We start from the raw sequence: 21,953 nt of genomic DNA, 5'->3' as shown, positions 1-21,953 counted from the left end.
TCAGACTTAGACTGGTGATGAGCCCGGAGTCCCTCTGACATCCTCGTCCTCAGCTGATTATCCACCTGGACCTTGAATCAGCGGAGTTCCCCCAGGCTGGAAAGAGGAAGACATATCCCCAGCAAGGCGTGATAGGAACATGGGCACCCTCATAGACGTGGAATGTGGTGACAGGGTGGAGAGGCAGCGGCACTGAGTGTTGAGTCTTTTTTTTTTTTTTACTTCTTCCAAGAAAGTAGAAGTTGAGGGGAAGGCAAGCAACAGGGACAGAAGATGGAAACAGGAATGGTACGGTTTCTTTGAGTAACATGTTTTCCATCATATTTCTCAGGCGAGTTCAGTTCCACATCCTCCTTCTGCCCCCTTGCCCACACCATGGGGGCAGGGGGGGAGTGTTGGTATGCCCCCTGCCCTCACTACATGCTCCCGGGCCTGACTCCACACCACAGTGAAGCATTACATAGCACAGGCCAGTGCGGGGACAGCCGTGATCGCTGATGACCGTCTTGTAAGCACACAGTTCACAAACTCGGGAGCTGGACCACAGTTAACAGGTGTGGCGTGTAGCTCGTCTCAGAGCTGGTGGGATAAAGCACCATGTCTGGACGTCACCGTTCACGGGGGTCAGTGACAGCTATCAGAGAGTTCAGGGTGGGAAATAGCCTTCAGCCAGTAATCGATTCGCTGACTTGCCAATTTTTAAACAGAAACTTATTGGGCTCCAAGGATGTGCTAACTAGGCACGTACCTGTAAACCAGCCAGTCCCAGCACCCGCCGGTGTGTTCCCTGAAGTCTGAGGTCACGGTCCTGTCCTGACGATTGTTGTTTAGTCACTGAGTCATGTCTGACTCTTTGTGACCCCATGGACTATAAGCCCGTTAGGCTCCTCTGTCCATGGGATTCTCCAAGCAAGAATACTGGAGTGGGTTGCCATTCTCTTTTCTAGGGCATCTTTCCAACCCAAGGATCAAACCCATATCTCCTGCATTGGCAGGCAAACTCATTACCACCTAGCCACCAGGGAAGCCCGTCCTGACAGTCACCCGGCTACAAATGCTGTCATGAAAGGGAGACACGGAGCCCTGGCCACGGGCCTCCACCCCAAGATGCCTCTTGTCGTTGGCCTGAGTCGCTCATAATCCTTGAAAACAGAGAGCGAGTCTCTTAACTGATGACCGTCTTGTAAGCACACAGGGGAGGAAGGGGCCTGCCCAGCAGCACTTGTGCTCGGCCAGGACCTTCTGACACAGTGTATCCAGCCACTGGGAGCTCAGCTGGGGAAGGCACCTGTGTGCAAACCAGCGATTGGGGGCCTCCCAAGGAGACCACCTGTGTGTCACGTGTACCTGACGCTCAGTCACATCAGAGACCTCAGTTCTACTTGATGCCCTTAGGACACATATTAAAGTTGCATCAGGGCAGTTGGTCTAGTGGTCAGAACCTGTCCTTCAGATGACAAAAAATAGTAGGCCCTTTATTTCCTTTTTCCCTGGTGGGTCAGCTGGGAAAGAATCCACCTGCAATTCGATCCCTGGGTTGGGAAGATCCCCTGGAGAAGGGAAAGGCTACGCACTCCAGTATTCTGGCCTGGAGAAGTCTATGGACTATATAGTCCATGGGGTCACAAAGAATTGGACACGACTGAGCAACGTTCACTTTTATTTCCTTCTATTAATGATCGATTTAAGTTTAAGTAATTATTAAGTGTTTTAAAATTCCTAATTTATGCCTATGTCACAGTCTGGTAAAGAGCTCGTAAATGGACTGTTAAAATTCATTGATCTGGGCAAAATGAGTGTCTAGTTGAAAAGAAAAAGATAAGATTTACTGTTTTTTTTTTCTTTTCAACTTAAGAGACTCAGTTTTGCCCAAATCAGTGGGTTTGTGTGTCCAACAGTGTAAAGAATTGAATATTATTGTTAAAAACAAATTGGAGAGGGAAGGAATCTATCTGTTTGCTCTAGTTTGGGGTTATTTTTTTCATTGCTAATCACCTGAATTGTGACTAATGAACCAGACCTGCACAAGAAGATATACCTGCTAATCTTAGAGACAGGTGAAGAAACTTTCCCTCCACATTTTCAGGCTTCTGAAACGAAATCATTTTCCAAGGTAAAATTTTTAAAACAGCAAAATTTCCTTCTTAGTTTGTAAACTTCTGTTAGCATATTTCTGAGTCGTAAATATTCCAGTTAAGTGAAATAATATCTTTAAGTGATAACAAATAGCAGCTCAAGAAGAGCACCTCTGTTCCCTGGGAACGCGATTCATCAGCGGCGCTGGTGAGCTCGAACCTTGGACAGCTCTGCCTTCTCCTGGCTCGAGGCCGGACCACTCAGGTCTCAGCTACATTTCTAGTGCTTGACCTGCCAACTGAGGGAAAAAACCTCTTTTGAAACTACTGCTCAAAGTGCAGTGAACCATCCTATGCAGCTGAGCCTACATAGAAAAGCTCAGAAGTGACATCTCTTAACTGTTTTTCTTTTTGAACCATTTTTACAACCAGCAACACCTGCATAAAAATCCATATTTGCTGCATTGCTCCCACGCCACATATCCCCAAGTGCTGCCTTTTAGGCACGAAAACACATGAAAGTTTCGTTTGTTTGCTTAGGTGGTGTCCCCATCGTTTCTGTTTATTTTCTTTTTAACATTTATTTTTTCATTGATTTACATAGATGATTTACAAGGTTGTATTAGTTTCGGGTGATTCAGATACATGTATGAACTTCAGATATTCAGATACATATGTGAACTTTAAAGCATCTGCCTGCAATGCAGGAGAACAGGGTTCAATCCCTGGGTTGGGAAGATCCCCTGGAGAAGGAAATGGCAACCCACTTCAGTATTCTTTCCTGGAGAATCCCATGGACGGAGGAGCCTAGTAGGTGAGATATATATATCCCTCTCTCTATATATATGCTCTCCCATCACTTCTAAGGTGTGAGTGTTCTGCTGATGGATGTTAAGGCCTGCAGTTGATTTGGTTTCATTTGGTGAGTCAGCCTCTGCTTTTTCCTGCCTCCCTCGGCTCCTGGGGCATGACGCAGCTCTGTCAGGATGCTCACCACGTGTTGGGGAGGCCCTGCCACTTCCACCTTCACAGTTCTCTGTCTGGTGCGGTTACTCAGCTGAGGGAACATAAGGCTGTGAATCAGTGTCTCTGTTTCTTTGGGCTGGAATTTCTGCTGTTTCTGGTCCATATGAGGTGCCTCCTATACAGCCGGCACTGTGCCAGGCCCTGGGCACACCTCAGGGGACAAGTCAGACAAGGCCCCCACCCTCTGGGAGCTTCAGTCCTTGTGAGCTGGTAATGCGTCAGGCCCAGCTCCAAAGGCCAGCTTCAGTGCTGCCTCCTCCAGTAAGACTTCCGTGACCCCTCCACTTGATTCCCCTTCTTCTCAAACTCTTCCAGGGTTTGTACTCACTTATAGCATGAAGGGTCACAGTTTTGCCTGAATGATGGTTGTGTGATCATTGAAAGCACTTAAAGCAGGTCCCCAGGGTGAAGTTTATTGAATAAACCCTAGTGGGTTTATTCCTCTCCATCCAGTGGCAAGTACCAGGCTTGGCTCTGAGTCCCAGCACAGTCAATGACAGTGAAATATGTTTGCACCTACTGGGGCCAGCCCAGCATCTTGTTCGTGTAATATTTAGTACTTAGAAACACTTCAGCTGAATAAAGTATCACCTGGCATGGCACGTGGATCGTCCAAACCCTCCCCTTCCCTGGTCTCCCTGTTGTCACGGTACAGGAGTCCCCAAGAGCAGGGACCCTCTGTCCTGTGTCAGCCCCTGAGAAAGTCCCCAGGAAACTCTTGACTGCAGGCGTGGGGTCAGCTTGATGGCCTGGTTCTCCTGCCTCGGCCCTGTGGCGCCTGAGGAGCACAAGGCTGACGTGGGAACATTTCAGTCACACTTAACATAAAAATAAATAAAAATATATGCATCGAACCCAAGTGTCCTGCATTGGCAGGCGGGTTCAGACACATGTACTCCCACACAGAGGGAGAAAGGGTTTTCTCTTAAACAGAACGCTAAATTGATTAGTTCTGAGCCGAAGTCGCCTCTGCGAAAATGTAGATTTTTAAGAATGAGCAATCCTGCTTGAAGCGCATCATCTGTTTACAAAAGATGATACCCTCTCTGCCTGCAAGGCTCAACCAAGGAGGGACAGGGCAGAGGCAGATGGTGGTGCTCCGCTGTCTTGCCCAGGCGAGTGTGAAACTGCTGTCGACTCTTGTGCATGTAATCAGGGGATTGGGAAGAATTAACCCCCTTCTTTAGCTGTAGCACATGGGGGTCTCCAGGGCCGCAGAGGTAAATAAGCTCCAACAGGTGTCTGTATCAAATCATCTTTTTAAAGATTGTTTTTATGACTTCGAAAGACTGGAAGAAAACGACAAGGAGAGTAAATGATCTTCCTCATTCTGGTCCCTAAAGAGAGGCGTTTTGTTCCATTTCACGGTGCGGGTGTCCTCCCAGAGTACAGGGCTCAGGACAGGGCTGACAGGTCTCCCAAAGCGCTGGCTTTCTGTGTGTGAAGTCACATCTCCTGTCACTCCACAGAGCTATTGTCAGCTGTTACCTAAGTTTGTTCGACAGCAAAAGCGATCAGTTCAGGGTTGACTGCATTTAACTTTGAAATCCCATGAGAATGTTCATTGGGGTATACTTTCAAGTAACATCTTGGTTATTTGAAGTTATCTCTTTTTTAAATGTATTGTTGCTTTTGTTCATGGTTGTTGGTATCAACTCCAGCACCTCAAAGGAACTGTGCTGAGGCTGAGAGCAGGGGCTACAGATTCGTGTTTCATGGCTGGGAACAAGCGGGACCAGCCAGCTTTTACCCTTTCACACCGAGCTTTCTAGAAGGGTGCCGTTTGTCACAATGATGATTTACCAGGTCACATGCACGCTGAGTCATACATACACATACATTTTAATACATTCAAGCATAGTGCATTTTATTGCCTTTTTTTTTTTTTTTGCTTCACAGAACCTGCTTTTTAAACTAATTGATGGTTTGTGGCAACTCTATTGGGCGCGTCTGTGGGAGCCATTCTGCCAACGGCATTTGCTCACTTCATGTCTGTGTGTCACGTTTTGTTGATTCTTGCGATTTTCAAACCCTCTGCCAGCAAAAAGATTATGACTGACTTGAAGATTCAGATGATGGCTAGCATTTTTTTAGCTGTAAAGTATGTTTTAGTAAAAGTATATGCAGTGCTATTGGACACTTGAACAGTCTAATTTGGGGGGAACCAAAAATTCATGTGACTAACTTTATTGTAGTATTTACTTTATGGTGGTGCTCTGAAACCAAACCCACAACACCTCTGAGGTTTGCCTCCACTTTATTTATTGAGTGGTACTTTTATTCAGTGGGAGTGAGTCAAACTAATATATTTGTCCACCAGGATTCGTTTTCAATTTCCTTTAAATTCTTCTTAAAGCCCTTCTTTCTTGGTTCTTGTCTATCAAGAAAATGGGTGAAAATAATTCAAACAGTGTGTCCTCCGGTGTCTGTGATATTTTAAGTAATAGTGACATTATGAGTCTATGCAGTACTGATGCTGATCTTCAGCATGGGTCACCCAGGTTTTTTTGAGGGGGCACACAGTACACCTAGAGAAAAATGATCTCTGGCAAAATTCAAGTTTGGGAACCATTTGATCGGTGAACCCACGGGTTGGATCTCCTCCAACACCCCCACCCCCAGGGCAGAACCAGGGGGCACGGCTCCCAGGGGTCACTGAACTTGGCGTTCAGTTGGGCAGTGCCCATGCTGGTGGACCCAGTGGCACCGAGCGGGACCTCCAGAGGCTTTGAAAGTGAAAAATGAAAGTCACTCCGTCATGTCCAACTCTTTGTGACCCCAGGGACTATACAGTCCACGGAATTCTCCAGGCCTGAATACTGGAGTGGGTAGCCTTTCCCTTCTCCAGGGGATCTTCCCAACCCCGGGATCGAACCCAGGTCTCCCGCATTGCAGGTGGATTCTTTACCATCTGAGCCACCAGGGAAACCCAAGCATACTGGAGTGGGTAGCCCTGTTCCGTTCTCCAGGGGATCTTCCCAACCCCAGGATCGAACCCAGGTCTCCCACACTGCAGGCGGCTTCTTTACCAGGCCGCCAGTCACATCGGCTTCTCTCTCTCACCCGCAGACTCGCTGTCCGTCTCCAGCAATGACGCCAGCCCGCCCGCCTCCGTGGCCTCCCTCCAGCCCCACATGGTGGGGGCGCAGAGCTCGCCGGGCCCCAAGCGCCCGGGCAACACGCTGCGCAAGTGGCTGACGAGCCCGGTGCGGCGGCTGAGCAGCGGCAAGGCCGACGGGCACGTGAAAAAGCTGGCGCACAAGCACAAGAAGAGCCGCGAGGTCCGCAAGAGCGCCGACGCCGGCTCGCAGAAGGACTCGGACGACAGCGCGGCCACCCCGCAGGACGAGACCGTGGAAGAGGTCAGGGCCTGCGGCGTCTCCCCTGCGAATCCTGGGCCCAGCGAATAACCCTCGTCCGGTTGTTTTCCGGGTGTTTCCGGAAAGGACCGGTGTCAGAGCCCCACAAAATGCATTCAGCAGCGTGCTGGGGTCGGGGACCCACGTGTGGCCTCTGATCAAGAGATCAGAGGACCGAGAACCCCCTTCCCCAGGCGTGGGGGCACCCCCTGCCTGCTCCAGGAGAAAGTGGTACCCTGCTGCCCCAGGCCCCCCACCTCCATCACAGGCAGCCTGGCGTGCCCCCCCATCCCGCCCCCCCCCCCCCCCCCCCCCGCCCCATGCAGACGATCTAAGCAGTCTCTGGGTTAGCACTCAGCCATAGTGAATGAGGGATAGTCGCTCAGTCCTGTCTGACTCTTTGCAACCCCATGGACTGTAGCCCACCCAGCCCCTCTGTCCATGGAATTCTCCAGGCCAGAATACTGCAGTGGGTTGCCATTTCCTTCTCCATAGCCACAGCAGGGAAAGCACCAGTTTTAGACTTGGAAGGACTGGGGAATGCCTGCATCCTCCAGTATTTCCACTATCAGACTTGCCCCCATATTCATGTATATGCATACTGACCTCTTGTCCTGAGTAGAAAACATCTGATTACTTTGTTAAGCCAGTAGTAAACACTGGATTATTCCCATGTCATCAAATATAGATGTATGTAGGCCAACCAGGAATTGTTTTTAATTTCCTTTGGAGGGGAGGGACCTTAAAATTATACTGTAGGGAATGGAATTTTTTCATGATCCCCAAGATGGGTCTTCAGTAATGTGGTGTTAGTGAGGGGCCCTCAGAGTTTTTAATGAGGATCCCCATCCCCCCAAGTTCCCCACAGACTCAGAAAGACAAAGGCAGAGAGAATGGGGGAGGAGGACAAGATTGGTATCGTTTAATTTATTTTGCAGATGTGTGGTTTCTGCTGCTTTTTTCCTCGGCCTGTTTTTGCTGTGGGTTTTCACTGGAGCGTATGATTCATTTATGTCTTCATCTATCTGTTTACTATACTGGGTCCTCCTAATAGAAGGAAAAAACTGAAGTTTTTTATAAAAGTAAGACTGGGGGAAAATGAATGAACTACTTCATTCTTAAAACACACCTTGAATTGTATTTTTCTTTATGCTCTCATGATTTCAGGGGGTTTTACTTGAGCAAGAAGTAACAAAAAAGTGAAATAACGAGACCAGAGAAAACAGAGGGTGATGGTTCACATTTTTGAACGTTTCTTTAAAATCAGCCTCTTGAAGATGAGACGTGTGCAGAGCCCAACGGTTGACGTTGGCAGTCCCTTTGCAGACACTCCCGGCCCTTCCCTCGTCCAGCTGGCTGATGGCAGAGCTGGCACACTTGCAGGAATCAGAGTTCCCATGGGTTGGAAGGGGCTTGTGCCTGGTTTCTGCTGTCAGTTTCCATCTCCTGTTAACCCTCAAGGGCTCAGTTTCTATGCCCGGACACTGACACTCAGGGCCAGGTTCTCACGGGCGAATGTGGGTTTGCTTTCAGAGAGGCCGGAATGAGGGCCTGAGCAGCGGCACGCTCTCCAAGTCCTCGTCTTCGGGCATGCAGAGCTGCGGAGAGGAAGAAGGGGAGGAGGGGGCCGATGCTGTGCCCCTGCCGCCGCCCATGGCCATCCAGCAGCACAGCCTGCTCCAGCCAGACTCCCAGGACGACAAGGTAAGGGGGCCATGGCTGCCCCGAGTCAGGAGAGGGCCCAGCGGTTCACTCCTGTGCCCGAGCCTCAGGGTTGGACATAGAGAGTGACCCGGGCTGTGAAAAGGCGTCTGGAACACATGCTGGTTTTCCAGGTCGACTTCTGCCCGCCTTCACCCCCTGAGCATAGATAACGTAGGCCGTGCGTTTAGATGAGGCTGTAGGAACACGCGCAGTCTCCCCTACACGTGCGCTTGCATAACTACCTTCAGTGCATTTTTAATGGATGTTTTCCTAATCACTACCTTTCAAGTCATTTTAATTTTTCTCACTGTCGAGTGGACAGTCAGGGAAATCACTGTCCTGCCTGCGTGCGTGGTTACGTCCCAAACCCGAGCCCACCTGGTTCTCTGTGTCAGGTGTCTCTGCACGCAGGTGTGGTTTTCAGATGAGACTGTATGGCTCTCCAGTCCCTTTTTTCCAACACAGCCAACATCTGGATCAAACCGGAGTCTGTCAAAGCTTAGAGTTAGTTCAAAGTCACGAGTCTCCTCTCTGGATGTATTCGGGCCAAGTAAATCTTTATTTTTTGCTTTCTGGGTTTTCCTGAGTTCTTACAGAATCTAAAATTACTTTGTGCCTCCCAGCGGTAGAACCCTAAAATACCAAGAAGGAAACCTGGTAACTGGCTTGTACATCCTCTGGTGCAGCCCAGCCTGCTTCTCCAAACTGGCAGGTGTTGAAAACCATGCTATGAAGTCATTACTGGTTATTTTTTTGGGGGGTGGGGGGGCGGGGAGCAGGGGCCAGAAACCAAGTTTTCTGAGTAAAACAGACGTTTTCATCAGTCTTCCCCCGTCTTCACTTTTTTCCTTCCCTGACTCCCTTCTCCGTGCTGACATGCTGGATGGCCCATGGGTGCTGAGCCAGGCTCCGCCCAGCCCAGTGATTGACGGCCCTGAGGCCGAGGGTGATCACGGGTCAATCTTAGCTTCAGGTCCCTCCTCTTTAGAACTCTGCCGCCACCTCCGCCAGGGCTGTCAGCGCGCAGTAGGTCTTGGCAGAGGAAGGTAGCTTGGCTTTGAGTCCAGAGTCTGGGGCTCATCCGAGGCACAGACCCCATGCTGCAAGGGGGACAGGGTGGCCTGAGATGAGAGAAGCTCACCTCTCACTGCCCAGAACAAACCCAGCGCCAGGCAGCAGGGCTCTGAGAGCTCCTCCGTGGTTTCATAGCATTCTAGGCCGTACCTTTCTGAAGGCAGAAAACTAAAATCGCGTAAATCTGAATGGTTAGCTGAACAGTGAGGTGCCAGGCCTGCTTGGCCTGTTCACCAAACCAGGAGGGTGTTTTTCTCCATTTAAAGTGCGGATGGCACCATATTGTTCTGAACTGCTAAGATCACTTACTGGTTATTGTATGACCTCGTTGGGTACTAGCCATAGCAGTTCTGCCTTTACAAAAGTCGATAGTGATGTTCCCAGAGAGTGTATTATCTGGTGACTAATGTTTTGTTTTGTTCTGTTCTCTCTTTTTGTAAACTTTCACTGCAGCATTATGTTGACTTGTGTTCTGTGTCTGTTCTGGCTCAGTTTCCTTACCTCTCCATTTGAATTTTTTTCCCCCTCTTTTCTTCACCTCATCTTCCAGATTTCATTAGACCAAGCCAACATTTGTGTTGCTAAGTGCATATCTGGCCCCACGTTGTAGCTGCCTCGTTGTGAACGTATAGATCCGTGTGTGTCTGCCGTGAGCCATGCATCTTTAGGACAGCTAGCTGTGTGTCGCATGCATCTCTGCTGTCCTTAATATGAAGCAAGGTTCATATTACACCCCTCTTCTAGTTTCCAGTAAATTAACGGTGCGAGTAATCCGCAAACACAGCGTGTTTGCAAATTACTGAAACTTGAGCTCAGTAGCCCCTCCCCCAGACCCCTTACCTGTCCGCTCTGTACACCCCGACTCTCGCCGTAAACGGCATCCGATAGCTTGTGAGGCCACAGAGCTCCTGTCCTCTGCACTAATCACTGGGGAAATGGATGGCACAGAAAATGGTGAGCTTGTCCCCCTCCTCCCTGTCTGGCCAGTGCCCCCAGCTCCTTTGCTTTCCTTCCTTCCTTTCTTTGCACCCCATCCACACAGCAAAGCCATTTTTAGTATCCTGGTTTTGGTTCCCGATTCTTTGAAGGATTCACTCACTAGCCCTTAAGCCTGTCACTCTTCTGGTGATCTCCGTCTTTCCCTCCTTAGCCAGGAGCCTAGCCAGCAGTTGCCAAAAAAAGTTAGAATCCTCCCCCATGCCCAGTCACCTCTTGGAGAAACATTCTGATGGGACATGGCTGCGGATTAAAACCAGACCCTGTCTGCTTTCCACATGTATCCCAGACAGGTCTTATTTAGTGTTTCATGTCAGAATATTGTAAATTTTAAAAGATGGCTTTAAATAAATGCAAACAAAGACAAACTCGTGGTCTTTTGGTCTGGAATTACTTTTTAAAAGAGGCTGAGCTTGCAGGAGAATTTTCCATCTGTCCAGTGACTAACACGAGGCATCCCCCTCCCCCCTCTCTTTTTCTCGACTTCCTCTCTAGGCCTCTTCTCGGTTATTAGTCCGCCCCACCAGCTCCGAAACGCCGAGCGCAGCCGAACTTGTCAGCGCAATCGAGGAACTCGTGAAAAGCAAGATGGTAAGGTTTCCCAGGGGCTCAGGCCTCAGGGCTGGACGTGGCTCATAGAGCATTGGGGGGTTGTGGGGGGTCACTTCGCAGGTGGGTCTCTAGTCTGCAGGACGGATCCTCAGGTTCAGTAATTGGCTTGAAAACTCACAGAACTTAGCGAAGCCACAGTTGCAGTTCATTCCTGTGAAAGGATGGAAGTGAAGGTCAGCCAGGGAAGACGTGCAGGGGCAGGTCTGGGAAGCTCACGTTCAGGCCACCCTTGTTCTCTCCCCATGGAGTTATGTGCCCAGTGCTAGCCTCTCCCAGCGTCGCACGGTGTGTGATGATACCTGCAGGGTAGCACCAACAAGGGACACCACCGCCCACCCCACCGCCCCAACCCCAGTCTCCGGCCTCGGTGGTCAGAGTTTCTATTTGGGCTCCATCACATGCACAAGGTTGACCCCTCACGTGGCTCACCCCCATCCCCTGCTCCTCTGGAGATAGCACGTGACCCAAAGCCCCCACCAAAAGTCACTCAGTGAGTATAGATTGTGCCTGAGGCCAGAACCCCCAGGTAGACAGACTTCATCAAGCAGGATGTTCCAGGGGCTTAGAGGGACCTCCCAGGAACCTCGGTCGGCCCTTTCCTGCACCCACATGGTCTGCAGTGCTGGCATCGTCCTAGCCAGTGTGGTCAGTCCCAGTCTCGTGGGTCGTTGGTATCGCAGGTACCACTGGGGGTCTCTCTCCGCCCCCGCGATCGTTCCCTGGGGTCTGCAGTGTATGAGAGAGAAGGGTTTGTGTTGCTATGTCAGGGCTTTATTCTCTTAGTGACCCCGTGTTCCTAGTGGGTCAGCATGGCTTCATTTAATAAAAGCCCCAAATCAGATGTTGATTCTTTGAAGTTAGGTATGTGCTGTTTCTGACTAATTCAAATCAGTAGATTTCTATTTCTTAAGTTTTCCTGTGAAATAGAAAAACTAGTAATGGTAACAGCTTTTTAGACTAGTATACCTACTACCTTACTACATCTTTTAAAAGTCACCACTCCTAAAAGCCCGCAGCCTCTCCCACACTCCATTCTCCAGAGTAACCACTGTGGGACAGTTTGACATGCTTCCCTCCCAACATTTTCTCTGTGACTCCCCTTGACAGCTCTATGAGTGGGGCACACACTGCCTTATTCTCAGTTTACAGATGAGAAAACCAAGGCACACAGAGTGTGTAAAAACTTGACCAGCTGATAAGGAATAGAGGTTTACTATAATTTATTTAAGTAAATTCATTATATATGTGTGTGTGTGTATATAGATATAGATATAGATTTATCGTTTTTAATTTTCATTTAATTGTTCAGTCACGCAGTTGTGTCCGACTCTTTGTGACCCAGTGGACTACAGCATTTATTTTTGCATAAATATTCATGCTAATTACATGTGTGATTATAATTACATGTAAGCATAGGGTAAATTTTTAGCACCGGAATTGCTAGATAAAAGGAAATACAGTTGACCCTTAAATAGCCCAAGTTTGGATTTCACAGGTCCACTGATAGATCTTCTTCAACAGTGAATACTAGAGATAGCATAGTGTGCAGTGGGTTAATCTGCAGACGTGGAACCGCAGACACTGAGGGACCCCGTACAGAGGGCCAGCGTCCCAACCCCTGCATTGTTCACAGGCTAACTGTACTTTTTTAAAGTTAGGAATTTATCATCCAAAGCTAGTACTAACTAGATACTATGTTCATATATATATATAATCCAGTTTCTTCTCCCACCCACCCCTAAGCAGCTGCTGATGAGGCTGGTTGCTTTGGTCAAATGGGAATTAATCCAGAATCCAGACTGACAGGTATTGGCCCCCACCCCTACCTGGGTGGTGGTGGGCTTTAAGGTTAAACAGGCCATTAGATAGAAAGGCTACAAGGACTTGGTAGATAAGTCAAGAACTTAACTCCACTTGGTCAGAAATTTGGGATCGTGTCAGTATGAATGGAGCTTAGCCACATCCTGGCTGTCTGTTTGAGAAACAAGTTGATTAATGGTCTAAAAAGATGCTCAAATAATACTGAATTGAGTTTTCAGGCATCCTTAAACATTTTAGAAACAGCCATTTACACACATCAGTTATAGGATCATTAAAGTCATGCTTGTCTAATAGTTGAAATTGTTCTCCCAAGGAATGTCATGAGACAGCACTCTGTCAACCTGCTGTTCATTGTTCTGCAGCTGTTTGAAGGGATTCCATTGTGAGTGGGTCGAGGTTGACATGTCATAAATTCAGATGAAGAGAGGTTCTGTGCGTGTCTCTCAGCTCGTAGTGGTTGATTCCCCCTTTTTAGTTTTGAAGAATTAAACTCTCTCCGTTGAAATTGAATTATTTCTACTACTCACAACTCTTCTGAAGTGAACGGGCATAAAGCTGTTGGCAGGGTGGAAAGGGCGTGAGTTTGGAATCAGAGATGTAGATTCAGATTCTCCTACTGTCTGCTTCCGCCTCTCAGCTGGAAGGTGGAGTTCATAAACCCAGTGCTGTTTGATAAGCTCCAGCCGAGCTCCCTCCACCCAGGCACTCAACTTGTGCCTTCCCTCCCCATTGGAGAACCACATTTATGCTTTTTATGGTGGACTCGCTTCTCCTTCATTCTCCATGAAATGTAATCTAGACTCCGCCCTCTTTTTCTGTCTCAAGGGAAACATGGCTCTGCCTTGGTTTCCTGTGACTAATCCTCAAATGAAAACTGCTTTTGCTGATAAAATTGCGGATGAATCATCTGAACATCCTTCCCTCCCGCCATCTGCTCTCCGTGACTCTGAGTTACTCCTGCATGGCTCACGGGCGCCATGTCAGCCCCTATTTGTTTTCCTGCAGGCGTTCTCTTAGGCTGTCGTGACTTTGTAATCAGATTGAAACACTGAATCGTTAGCCGTCCAAAGCCGTGTGTGCAGTGGACTGGGGAGGTGACGGGAGAAGGTGTCCTGCTGTTGTGCCATCTGTGTTCAAGGAGCTGGCTCTCCTCACCCTGCAAGCCCTTCCCTGAAATTCACTTCTCTCTCCACCTCCACGTTCTTGATCAGGGAAGCGTGGGTGGGGGGCGAAGGCAGCCAGCAGCCACAGGGACTGCACCTGCCTTTGGGGCTTTCTTCTCTTCATTGATCTGAATATAAAGAGAAACCAAAGAAAGAATGAGAATAAGTGAAACAGACATCTAACTCAAGATAATAGAACAGTACAGTTTGTTTTTGGAAAAAAGTAGAAAGACTGAATTCACAGAGCTAAAAGCAGAAATTAATGAGTTGGAAAACAGAGAAAGGGACTAATAAACAACACCAAAGATTTGTTTTTTCAAAGCATGCTGACTTCAGGTAATCTTTGCAAAAAAAAAAAAAAAAAAAAAAAAACCCAGATTCACAAAATAAGAATCTATAAAGAAAAGATCAGCAAGAATTGAAATAATCATGACATGCTACCTCATTCACCTCTTTGAAAGTAAATTTGAAAACCTAGGATGAAATGGGCAGTTTCTTAAGAAAATACAGTTTACCGATATTAATCTCAGAGAAGTCGTGTGTGCTTCTGCTCAGTCGCGTCCCACTCTTTGTGACCTCGTGGGCCACCAGGCCTCTCTGCCCATGGGATTCTCCAGGCAGGAATACTGGAGTGGGTTGCCGTTTCCTTCTCCAGGGGATCTCCCCAACCCAGGGATCACACCTGCGTCTCTTGCATCTCCTGCATTAGGTGGGCAGGTTATTTACTGCTGAGGTACCCGGGAAGCCCTCTGAAGAGTTAGGTCTACATAGATACTCTCTTTTCATTTAAGGAATAGGGAAAGTTGATAAGAACCTACCCACAAAAACCCACTGAACCCAGAGACCTTCACAAATAATTCATCCAAATCAGATTTCCATTCTGGGACAGCGCTCGTGCCGTTTTACTTGAGCACGGTTGCCAGAAGGGGCCGCTGGGCGGCTGGGAGTGGACAGCACAAATGTGTCCATAACCTCTGGGGCATCTCCACACTCCATGGATGCAGCTGCTGGGTCCAGAGGGGCCCTCACAGGTGTCCACGAAGTCCGGTGCCTCCCAACCCCTCTTCTGTGTGCAGGGCCCTCTGCAACTTTTCTTTCCTGTCTCTCTCCTCACCGTTGAGGTGACCGTCATTAAATCTAACGAGCTTCAGCTGTTTCCTTGCACATCTGGGCAGCAGACAGCACTGCTCCTCCCTCCGCACGTCCTCCCACCTCCTGTCCGAGATCAGCCTCTGGGACCCGCACGCGTGGACCCGGTCCTGCTCTGCACATGTGCTTCCAGTCAAGGTCAAGAGCTGTTTACTTAAAAATAAGAATGCTATTTCCTCACCGAGCCCTGTTGCTTAACTGTTTTTCCATTTACTGAGAGCAGGAGTTGGTGTGTGTGCACAGCTCCATGGGTTTGATGAACAAGATTGCAGGAACAGACTTGGTGTCCTCAAAGCTGGGCTTAGTGATGACACCAGCTTCAGCCTGTCACTCTTACGGAGAAACGGAGCAAGTATTAGAGGTTTTAATTTGGTAGGAAATATTGAGTGTTCCTGTAAATTCCATCGGGCTTTTTGTTTGGAGAGAAGTGTGTCGCACTTTCCCCGGTTACGTTGCTCACATGCCTCCTGATCACCTGTGTGTCCAGCTGTGTCACTGTGGGAGTTTTAGAAGAACTGTCATCTATTGGCAAATGATGTGAACTGACAAAGGATTAATCTTCAAAATGCACAAACAGCTCATTCAGCTCAATATCGAAACATGAGTAGAAGACCTAGATAGAGATTTCTCCAAAGAAGACATACAGATGGGCCACGGGCACATGGAAAGATGCTCAGCCTTGCTGATCATTCAGTTCAGTTCAGTCGCTCAGTTGTGTCCGATTCTTTGTGACCCCATGAATCGCAGCACACCAGGCCTCCCTGTCCATCACCATCTCCCGGAGTTCACTCAAACTCATGTGCATAGAGTCAGTGATGCCATCCAGCCATCTCATCCTCTGTCGTCCCCTTTTCCTCCTGCCCCCAATCCCTCCCAGCATCAGGGTCTTTTCCAGTGAGTCAGCTCTTTGCATGAAGTGGCCAAAGTACTGGAGTTTCAGCTTTACATCATTCCTTCCAAAGAACACCCAGGGTTGATCGCCTTTAGAATGGACTGGTTGGATCTCCTTGCAGTCCAAGGGACTCTTTGAGTCTTCTCCAACACTGCAGTTCAAAAGCATCAATTCTTCGGCGCTCAGCTTTCTTCACAGTCCAACTCTCACATCCATATGTGATCACTGGAAAAACCATAGCCTTGACTAAATGGACCTTTGTTGGCAAAGTAATGTCTCTGCTTTTGAATATGCTATCTAGGTTGGTCATAACTTTTCTTCCAAGGAGTAAGCGTCTTTTAATTTCATGGCTGCAGTCACCATCTGCAGTGATTTTGGAGCCCCCAAAAATAAAGTCTGACACTGTTTCCACTGTTTCCCCATCTATTTCCCATGAAGTGATGGGGCCAGATGCCATGATCTTAGTTTTCTGAATGTTGAGCTTTAAGCCAACTTTTTCGCTCTCCTCTTTCACTTTCATCAAGAGGCTTTTAGCTCCTCTTCACTTTCTGCCATAAGGGTGGTGTCATCTGCATATCTGAGGTTATTGATATTTCTCCCAGCAGTCTTGATTCCAGCTTGTGCTTCTTTCAGCCCAGCGTTTCTCATGATGTACTCTGCATATAAGTTAAATAAGCAGGGTGACAATATACACCCTTGACTCGTCTTCCTATCGTCTGTTGTTTCATGTCTAGTTCTAACTGTTGCTTCCTGACTTGCATATCGGTTTCTCAAGAGGCAGATCAGGTGGTCTGGTATTCCCATCTCTTTCAGTGGAAATCAAAACTACACTGAGGTGTGACCTCACCCCATTCAGAACGGCCATCATCGAAAAGTCAACAAATACTGAACGCTGGAGAGGGTGTGGAGAAAAGGGAGCCTTCCTACACTATTGGTGGGAATGTAATTTGGTACAGCCACTATGGAGAACAGTATGGAGGTTTTTTAAAAAACTAAAAATAGAGCTACCATATGATCCAGCAGTCCAGCTCCTGGGCATGTATCCAACAAAGATGAAAGCTCTTAATTCAAAAAGATACATGCACTCTAATGTTCCTAGCAACATTATTTACAATAGCCAAGACATAAAAGCAACCCAAGTGTCCATTGACAGATGAGTAGATAAAGAAGATATATATATATACACACACACATATATACGTGGGTGTGGGTGGGTCTGTATACCACCCCTACACACACACACACGATGGACTGTTCTCAGCCATTGAAAATGAATGAAATAATGCTGTTTGCAGCAACATGGATGGCCCTGCAGATTGTCATACAGAGTGAGGTAAGTCAGAGAAACAGATATCATAGGATAGCACTTATGTATGGAGCCTGATACAAATGAACGTATTTATAAAACAAAGAGGCTCTCAGACATGGAAAACAAGTTTATGATTACCAAAGGGGGAAGGTGAGAGAGGGATAAATTAGGAGTTTGGGATTAACAGATACACACTACTGAATATAAAACAGATAAACAATGAGGACCTATTGTATAGCACAGGAAACTATATTCAGTATCTTGTGATAACCTATAGTGGGAAAGAATCTGAACAATGGTATACATATATCCTTTTTCAGACTCTTACATGTATATGTTTATGTAAAACACATACATGTATTACTGAATCAGTTTGCTGGATACCTGAAACACAACAGCAAATCATGTGTATTTCAATTAGAAAAAAAGGAACTGTCACCTGTACCCCTAGAAACTTTGTGAATTCTGATTAAGAAAGAAAATTAATACATACCAGTAAGAAAGTAAACGTTTGCTGATCCTGGCCGCACTAACCCAGGGGAAAAAGTCATCAGTAGTCATTTCACAGATTTATTCGAGGTTCTCAAGTGGATCTGACAACGAAAGCGATCACCTGCAGGAACTAAAATCCAGGGAGGGAAAGAGCTGTGGACAAGTAATTGAGGCCAGCATGGCAACCACTTCCTATAGAAGAAAGAAGTTGTGAGGGTCACAGAAATGGAGATTAATTTTAGCCGCATGAGTTATGTGCATGGAAGTATGAGTCAAGGCTTCACGGATAGTCAAGAAACAAACAAATTGTTTCTTTAAATCAAAATACAGGTTTGCTGATGCTGCTGCGTAGTCGCCAGCAAGGAGCGTGGGCAGTGTGTCGGGGTGTGCCAGCCCAAACGGAGTTGACTGCACACGCTTCTGAAATGGTCGTGCTTTCATGGGGCAGGAATGTAACTGAACAGAAAATGACCAGATTTGAAATGGGTGCAGTCTGTGATGTGGACCAAATGTTTTGTTCCTAATTGTTTGGTAACCATGAACAGAATACATTAATGGACATAAATTCACTGCACTTTGCATTCTGACTCCCTCTTACTCAGTCTTTAGATGAATGCTGGGGCTTTTGTTGTTAAACACTCTGGTGATTTCACACCCATAGGTCCTGCCGTGTCACAGGCCAGGCCTGCTGTGTATTCTGACGTAGGAGACCTCCTGGTCCTAATTTCAGCCTCCTGGGCTATGTAGGCGGGAGGCATGACCGTTGCTCTGATTTCTTCCAGGCTCTGGAGGATCGTCCCAGCTCGCTCCTCGTAGACCAGGGGGACAGCAGCAGCCCCTCCTTCAACCCTTCAGACAACTCCCTGTTGTCCTCCTCCTCGCCCATTGATGAGATGGAAGAGAGGAAGTCCAGCTCTTTAAAGAGACGCCAGTAAGACCCCAGTGTTCTAGTCATCAGCGCTCGGGGGCTCCCCTGCTGGCCCTGCCATCTTCAGAGCTGTGGCCCGGCTTCCTCTCTTGAGTTGCGAGAGGAGACCCAGTGTCTCTTTGCTGAGCAGTTACATGAGCATGCCGTGCTAAGTTGCTTCAGTCGTGTCGGACTCTTTGTGACCCCATGGACTGTAGCCCACCAGGCTCTTCTGTCCATGGGATTCTCCAGGCAAGAATTCTGGAGTGGGTTGTCATGCCCTCCTCCAGGGGATGTTCCCAACCCAGGGATCAAACCTGAGCCTCTTGCGAGTCTTCTGTGTTTGGCAGGCGGGTTCTTTACCATGTGTGCCACGTGTACATGTGTTTGCAAAGTGTTCAGAACCCCAGGAGGGTGCAGTGAGGCATAGCTGCAGCTTTCATTCTTTTATTTCTGATTGTACTTTATTTGGAAACAAGTGGTACGGGAATCTCTTCTGTCGCTTCTGGTGAGAAACTGCTGTACTTTCCATTATGTACATGCACGTGCGCTCTGTTGCTCAGTCGTGTCCCACTCTGCGGCCTCACAGACGGTAGCCCGCTAGGCTTCTCTGTCCATGGGATGTCCCAGGCGAGAATATGGAAGTGGATTGCCGTTTCCTCCTCCAGGGGATCTTCCTGACCCAGGGATTGAACCGGCTTCTCTTGGTGTCTCCTGCATTGGCAGGCGGATTCGTTAAGACGGCACCACCTGGGAAGCCCCGTTATACACAGAGTAGTGAAGAAAGAAGGCAACAGAGAATTAAATGCAGTCCCAGGAACATGAAACATACCTTCATGGTAGAATTTTTCAGTTTCAGTTAAGAAGTCCTGGAAAATATTACAAAACGTTTAAAATTATATTTGGAGAAGAGGAAGAAATTCCCCTGCTGCATAAACACAGAGACTTGGTTTCCCAGCATCTAGAGAGACTTCAGGTGCATAGGAGGTGCTGGTTGAATGAACAAACAAACCAATCAGCCAGTAACTTTTACAGGTCAATTGAGGTGGTTTGCCTAACTAATCAAGTGATTGTCTTCTGTTATCTAAGTGGCTTTAAACGGTTACTGATCCTTACTGAGAGGAACATTTCTGAATGATGTATTCAGACCCAAGGCTTTAAACATCTGAGTTAAATTTCTTTTGTATATCCAGAAAAGCTTAAAATGACTCAAGCGTTAAAACACAAAGAAGCAGAAGACCAGCTTCCTTTAATGTCTTGGCTTTATAGCAGAGTTATGTCTTAGCTTCTCGTAGTCATCGTCCACACGGTCAGAGTCTGGTGACAGGAATGCACCCCAAATGTGAGGTCCTTTGTGGCCTCTGCAGTTCCTGTGGGTCACCCATGTGAACTTGTAAGTGGTTGGGGACCCAAAGTGCAAGTTTGTTAGGTTACTTCACAGCCCCTGCGGAATCTGACCTGATGAAAGAAAAAGTGTGAAAGAGTTTCATCAGAAAATTCCTTAGATTGTGGATTGTAAACACTGTTTTTCCCCTCCCTTTTTTCAGCTACGTTTTACAAGAATTGGTGGAGACAGAGCGTGACTACGTGCGGGACCTCGGCTGTGTGGTAGAGGTGTGTGCTTTCAGAGATAGATAGCCTGTATCAGCCAGCTCTGAGGCTTGTCAGAAGGGTGTTCGTTTGGACAGTCGAATGCTGGTAGCTTCTCAAAAGCCTTGAAAACAAAAACACAGTAAAACAACTAACAAAGTATTTCTGAAAAATAAAATTTAGCCAAATATCTTAATAACTTTTAAAGACTTCTCTTTTGAACAGTGCATCTTGACAGAGTCTCCTTTTTTAATATAGTTTAATTTGTAAATGTTATCTCCAAAAAATGAATTTCTGGTATGGAAATCTGGCCTTTGATTATTTTATAAGAGTATGGGCATCACCACGAAAATGAGGACATCTTTGGTTGAAAAGTCAATGTGACCAGCTCTGGATTCAGTTATTTCCTGAATCGCCCCTGGGTTTGGAGCTTGGTCAGTGGCTACCACCCCAGGCCATTTGCTTGTAGTTTTCACAGAACGAATATGTCACCAGTTTCACTGACCAGAAGTTACTCTGAATTGTAACCATGGCAAAGCCACTGCCTTTCATCCGAAGTCAAGGGTCATCTCTGGCCTTGTTCTTACATTAGCTTTAGGGCGTCATCATGTTAGTAAACTCAACTCATCAAAAAGCTATTTTTGTAAAATAAAACTTTATCATTTATTCTTTCAGCTTTGCAGATATGTACAAGGCAGTACTTTTTGGGTGGACATTCCATGAAAAGTAATAGCTGTTACAGTTAATTGCATAACATAAAAGATTAAACAAGCAGGACATATCTGTCATCGTTACCAACAATAACTTCAGAGCTTCTTGTATACGTTGAATCCCATCCGAGTTATATAGAAGTTTTAAACCACATTTTAGCAACATAGTTACCAGCTGGTGTTAGAAATCAATTTGTGGAAAGTATATTATTAAATCCTTATTTAACAAATTATGTAGATAATCCAAAAAGAAAAGAAAATATGTTTCTATCAGATCAGTACTGAGAACAGAGGAAATATGCTTCATGCCAAATATTTAATATTTACAAGCTGACAGGATGATTTGTTTTATGAAATCATTTACATGTATTTAAACTTTCCAGTTCCTCAGAAGAGTTTTGATCTTTGAGTGCTAAACAGTTCAGGGAGAGAAAGTCACGGCAGTGAATGTGACTATATTTTCACAGGCCAGTTAAGGACATATTTCTCAAAAGGTTCTTGTTCTTAAATAAACAATTGGTTTAGAAGACAGTGCCTATGTCTGTTTTGTCCTCTGTGACTCTTAGTAAACCACTACTTGATTCAGACTTGTTCAATGAAATAATCTTATCTTTAAATATTTACCTTTAGGGCTACATGGCACTTATGAAAGAAGATGGTGTTCCTGACGACATGAAAGGCAAAGACAAGATTGTGTTTGGCAACATCCATCAGATTTACGACTGGCACAGAGAGTACGTACAGTACACACCGTGCTTGACTGTGGGCAGTGTGTCATCACCCCCCGAACTGCATCACAGTCTTGTTGGGCGGGTGGGAGAAGACATTTCTTGATTCATTTCATTTCACTACCTGTATAGCCTCGTGCAGGCAGCTGGTACAGAAGAAATACTGCTTTGCTGAGAAGTTTTCTGGTTGCGTTTCATGGCACGAGGAAGTCCCTTACCTTCTTCATGCTGGTCCATCCAGGGGCCCAGGGCATGGGGGGAAGGTGGGGCTGGAGGCCTGGGTACAGAGTCTGACCATCTGGGTTCATAGTCTGGTCCTGACCCTGAGCTGTCTGCCTCCATCCTT

The 21,953-nt window shown here is 47.0% G+C and overlaps 1 protein-coding gene across 3 annotated transcripts in view; it reads left to right on the top strand.

Annotated features, from left to right (window-relative positions):
• The window catches only part of TRIO (trio Rho guanine nucleotide exchange factor), a 355,580-nt gene that overhangs the window by 303,635 nt on the left and 29,992 nt on the right, over positions 1-21,953 (top strand). For all 3 annotated transcript variants that reach the window (XM_060400268.1, XM_060400269.1, XM_042233930.2), the window contains exons 35-40: positions 6,171-6,463; positions 7,994-8,164; positions 10,730-10,825; positions 18,455-18,603; positions 20,127-20,193; positions 21,510-21,613. In XM_060400268.1, the coding sequence (XP_060256251.1) occupies positions 6,171-6,463; positions 7,994-8,164; positions 10,730-10,825; positions 18,455-18,603; positions 20,127-20,193; positions 21,510-21,613 (880 nt within the window). The remainder of the gene's footprint in view (positions 1-6,170; positions 6,464-7,993; positions 8,165-10,729; positions 10,826-18,454; positions 18,604-20,126; positions 20,194-21,509; positions 21,614-21,953) is intronic.

The sequence above is a fragment of the Ovis aries genome, chromosome 16 (assembly GCF_016772045.2).
Source record: "Ovis aries strain OAR_USU_Benz2616 breed Rambouillet chromosome 16, ARS-UI_Ramb_v3.0, whole genome shotgun sequence".
Lineage (NCBI taxonomy): Eukaryota > Metazoa > Chordata > Mammalia > Artiodactyla > Bovidae > Ovis > Ovis aries.
Note: the sequence above shows the minus strand (reverse complement) of the source record. Positions and strands in the feature narration are given on the sequence as shown.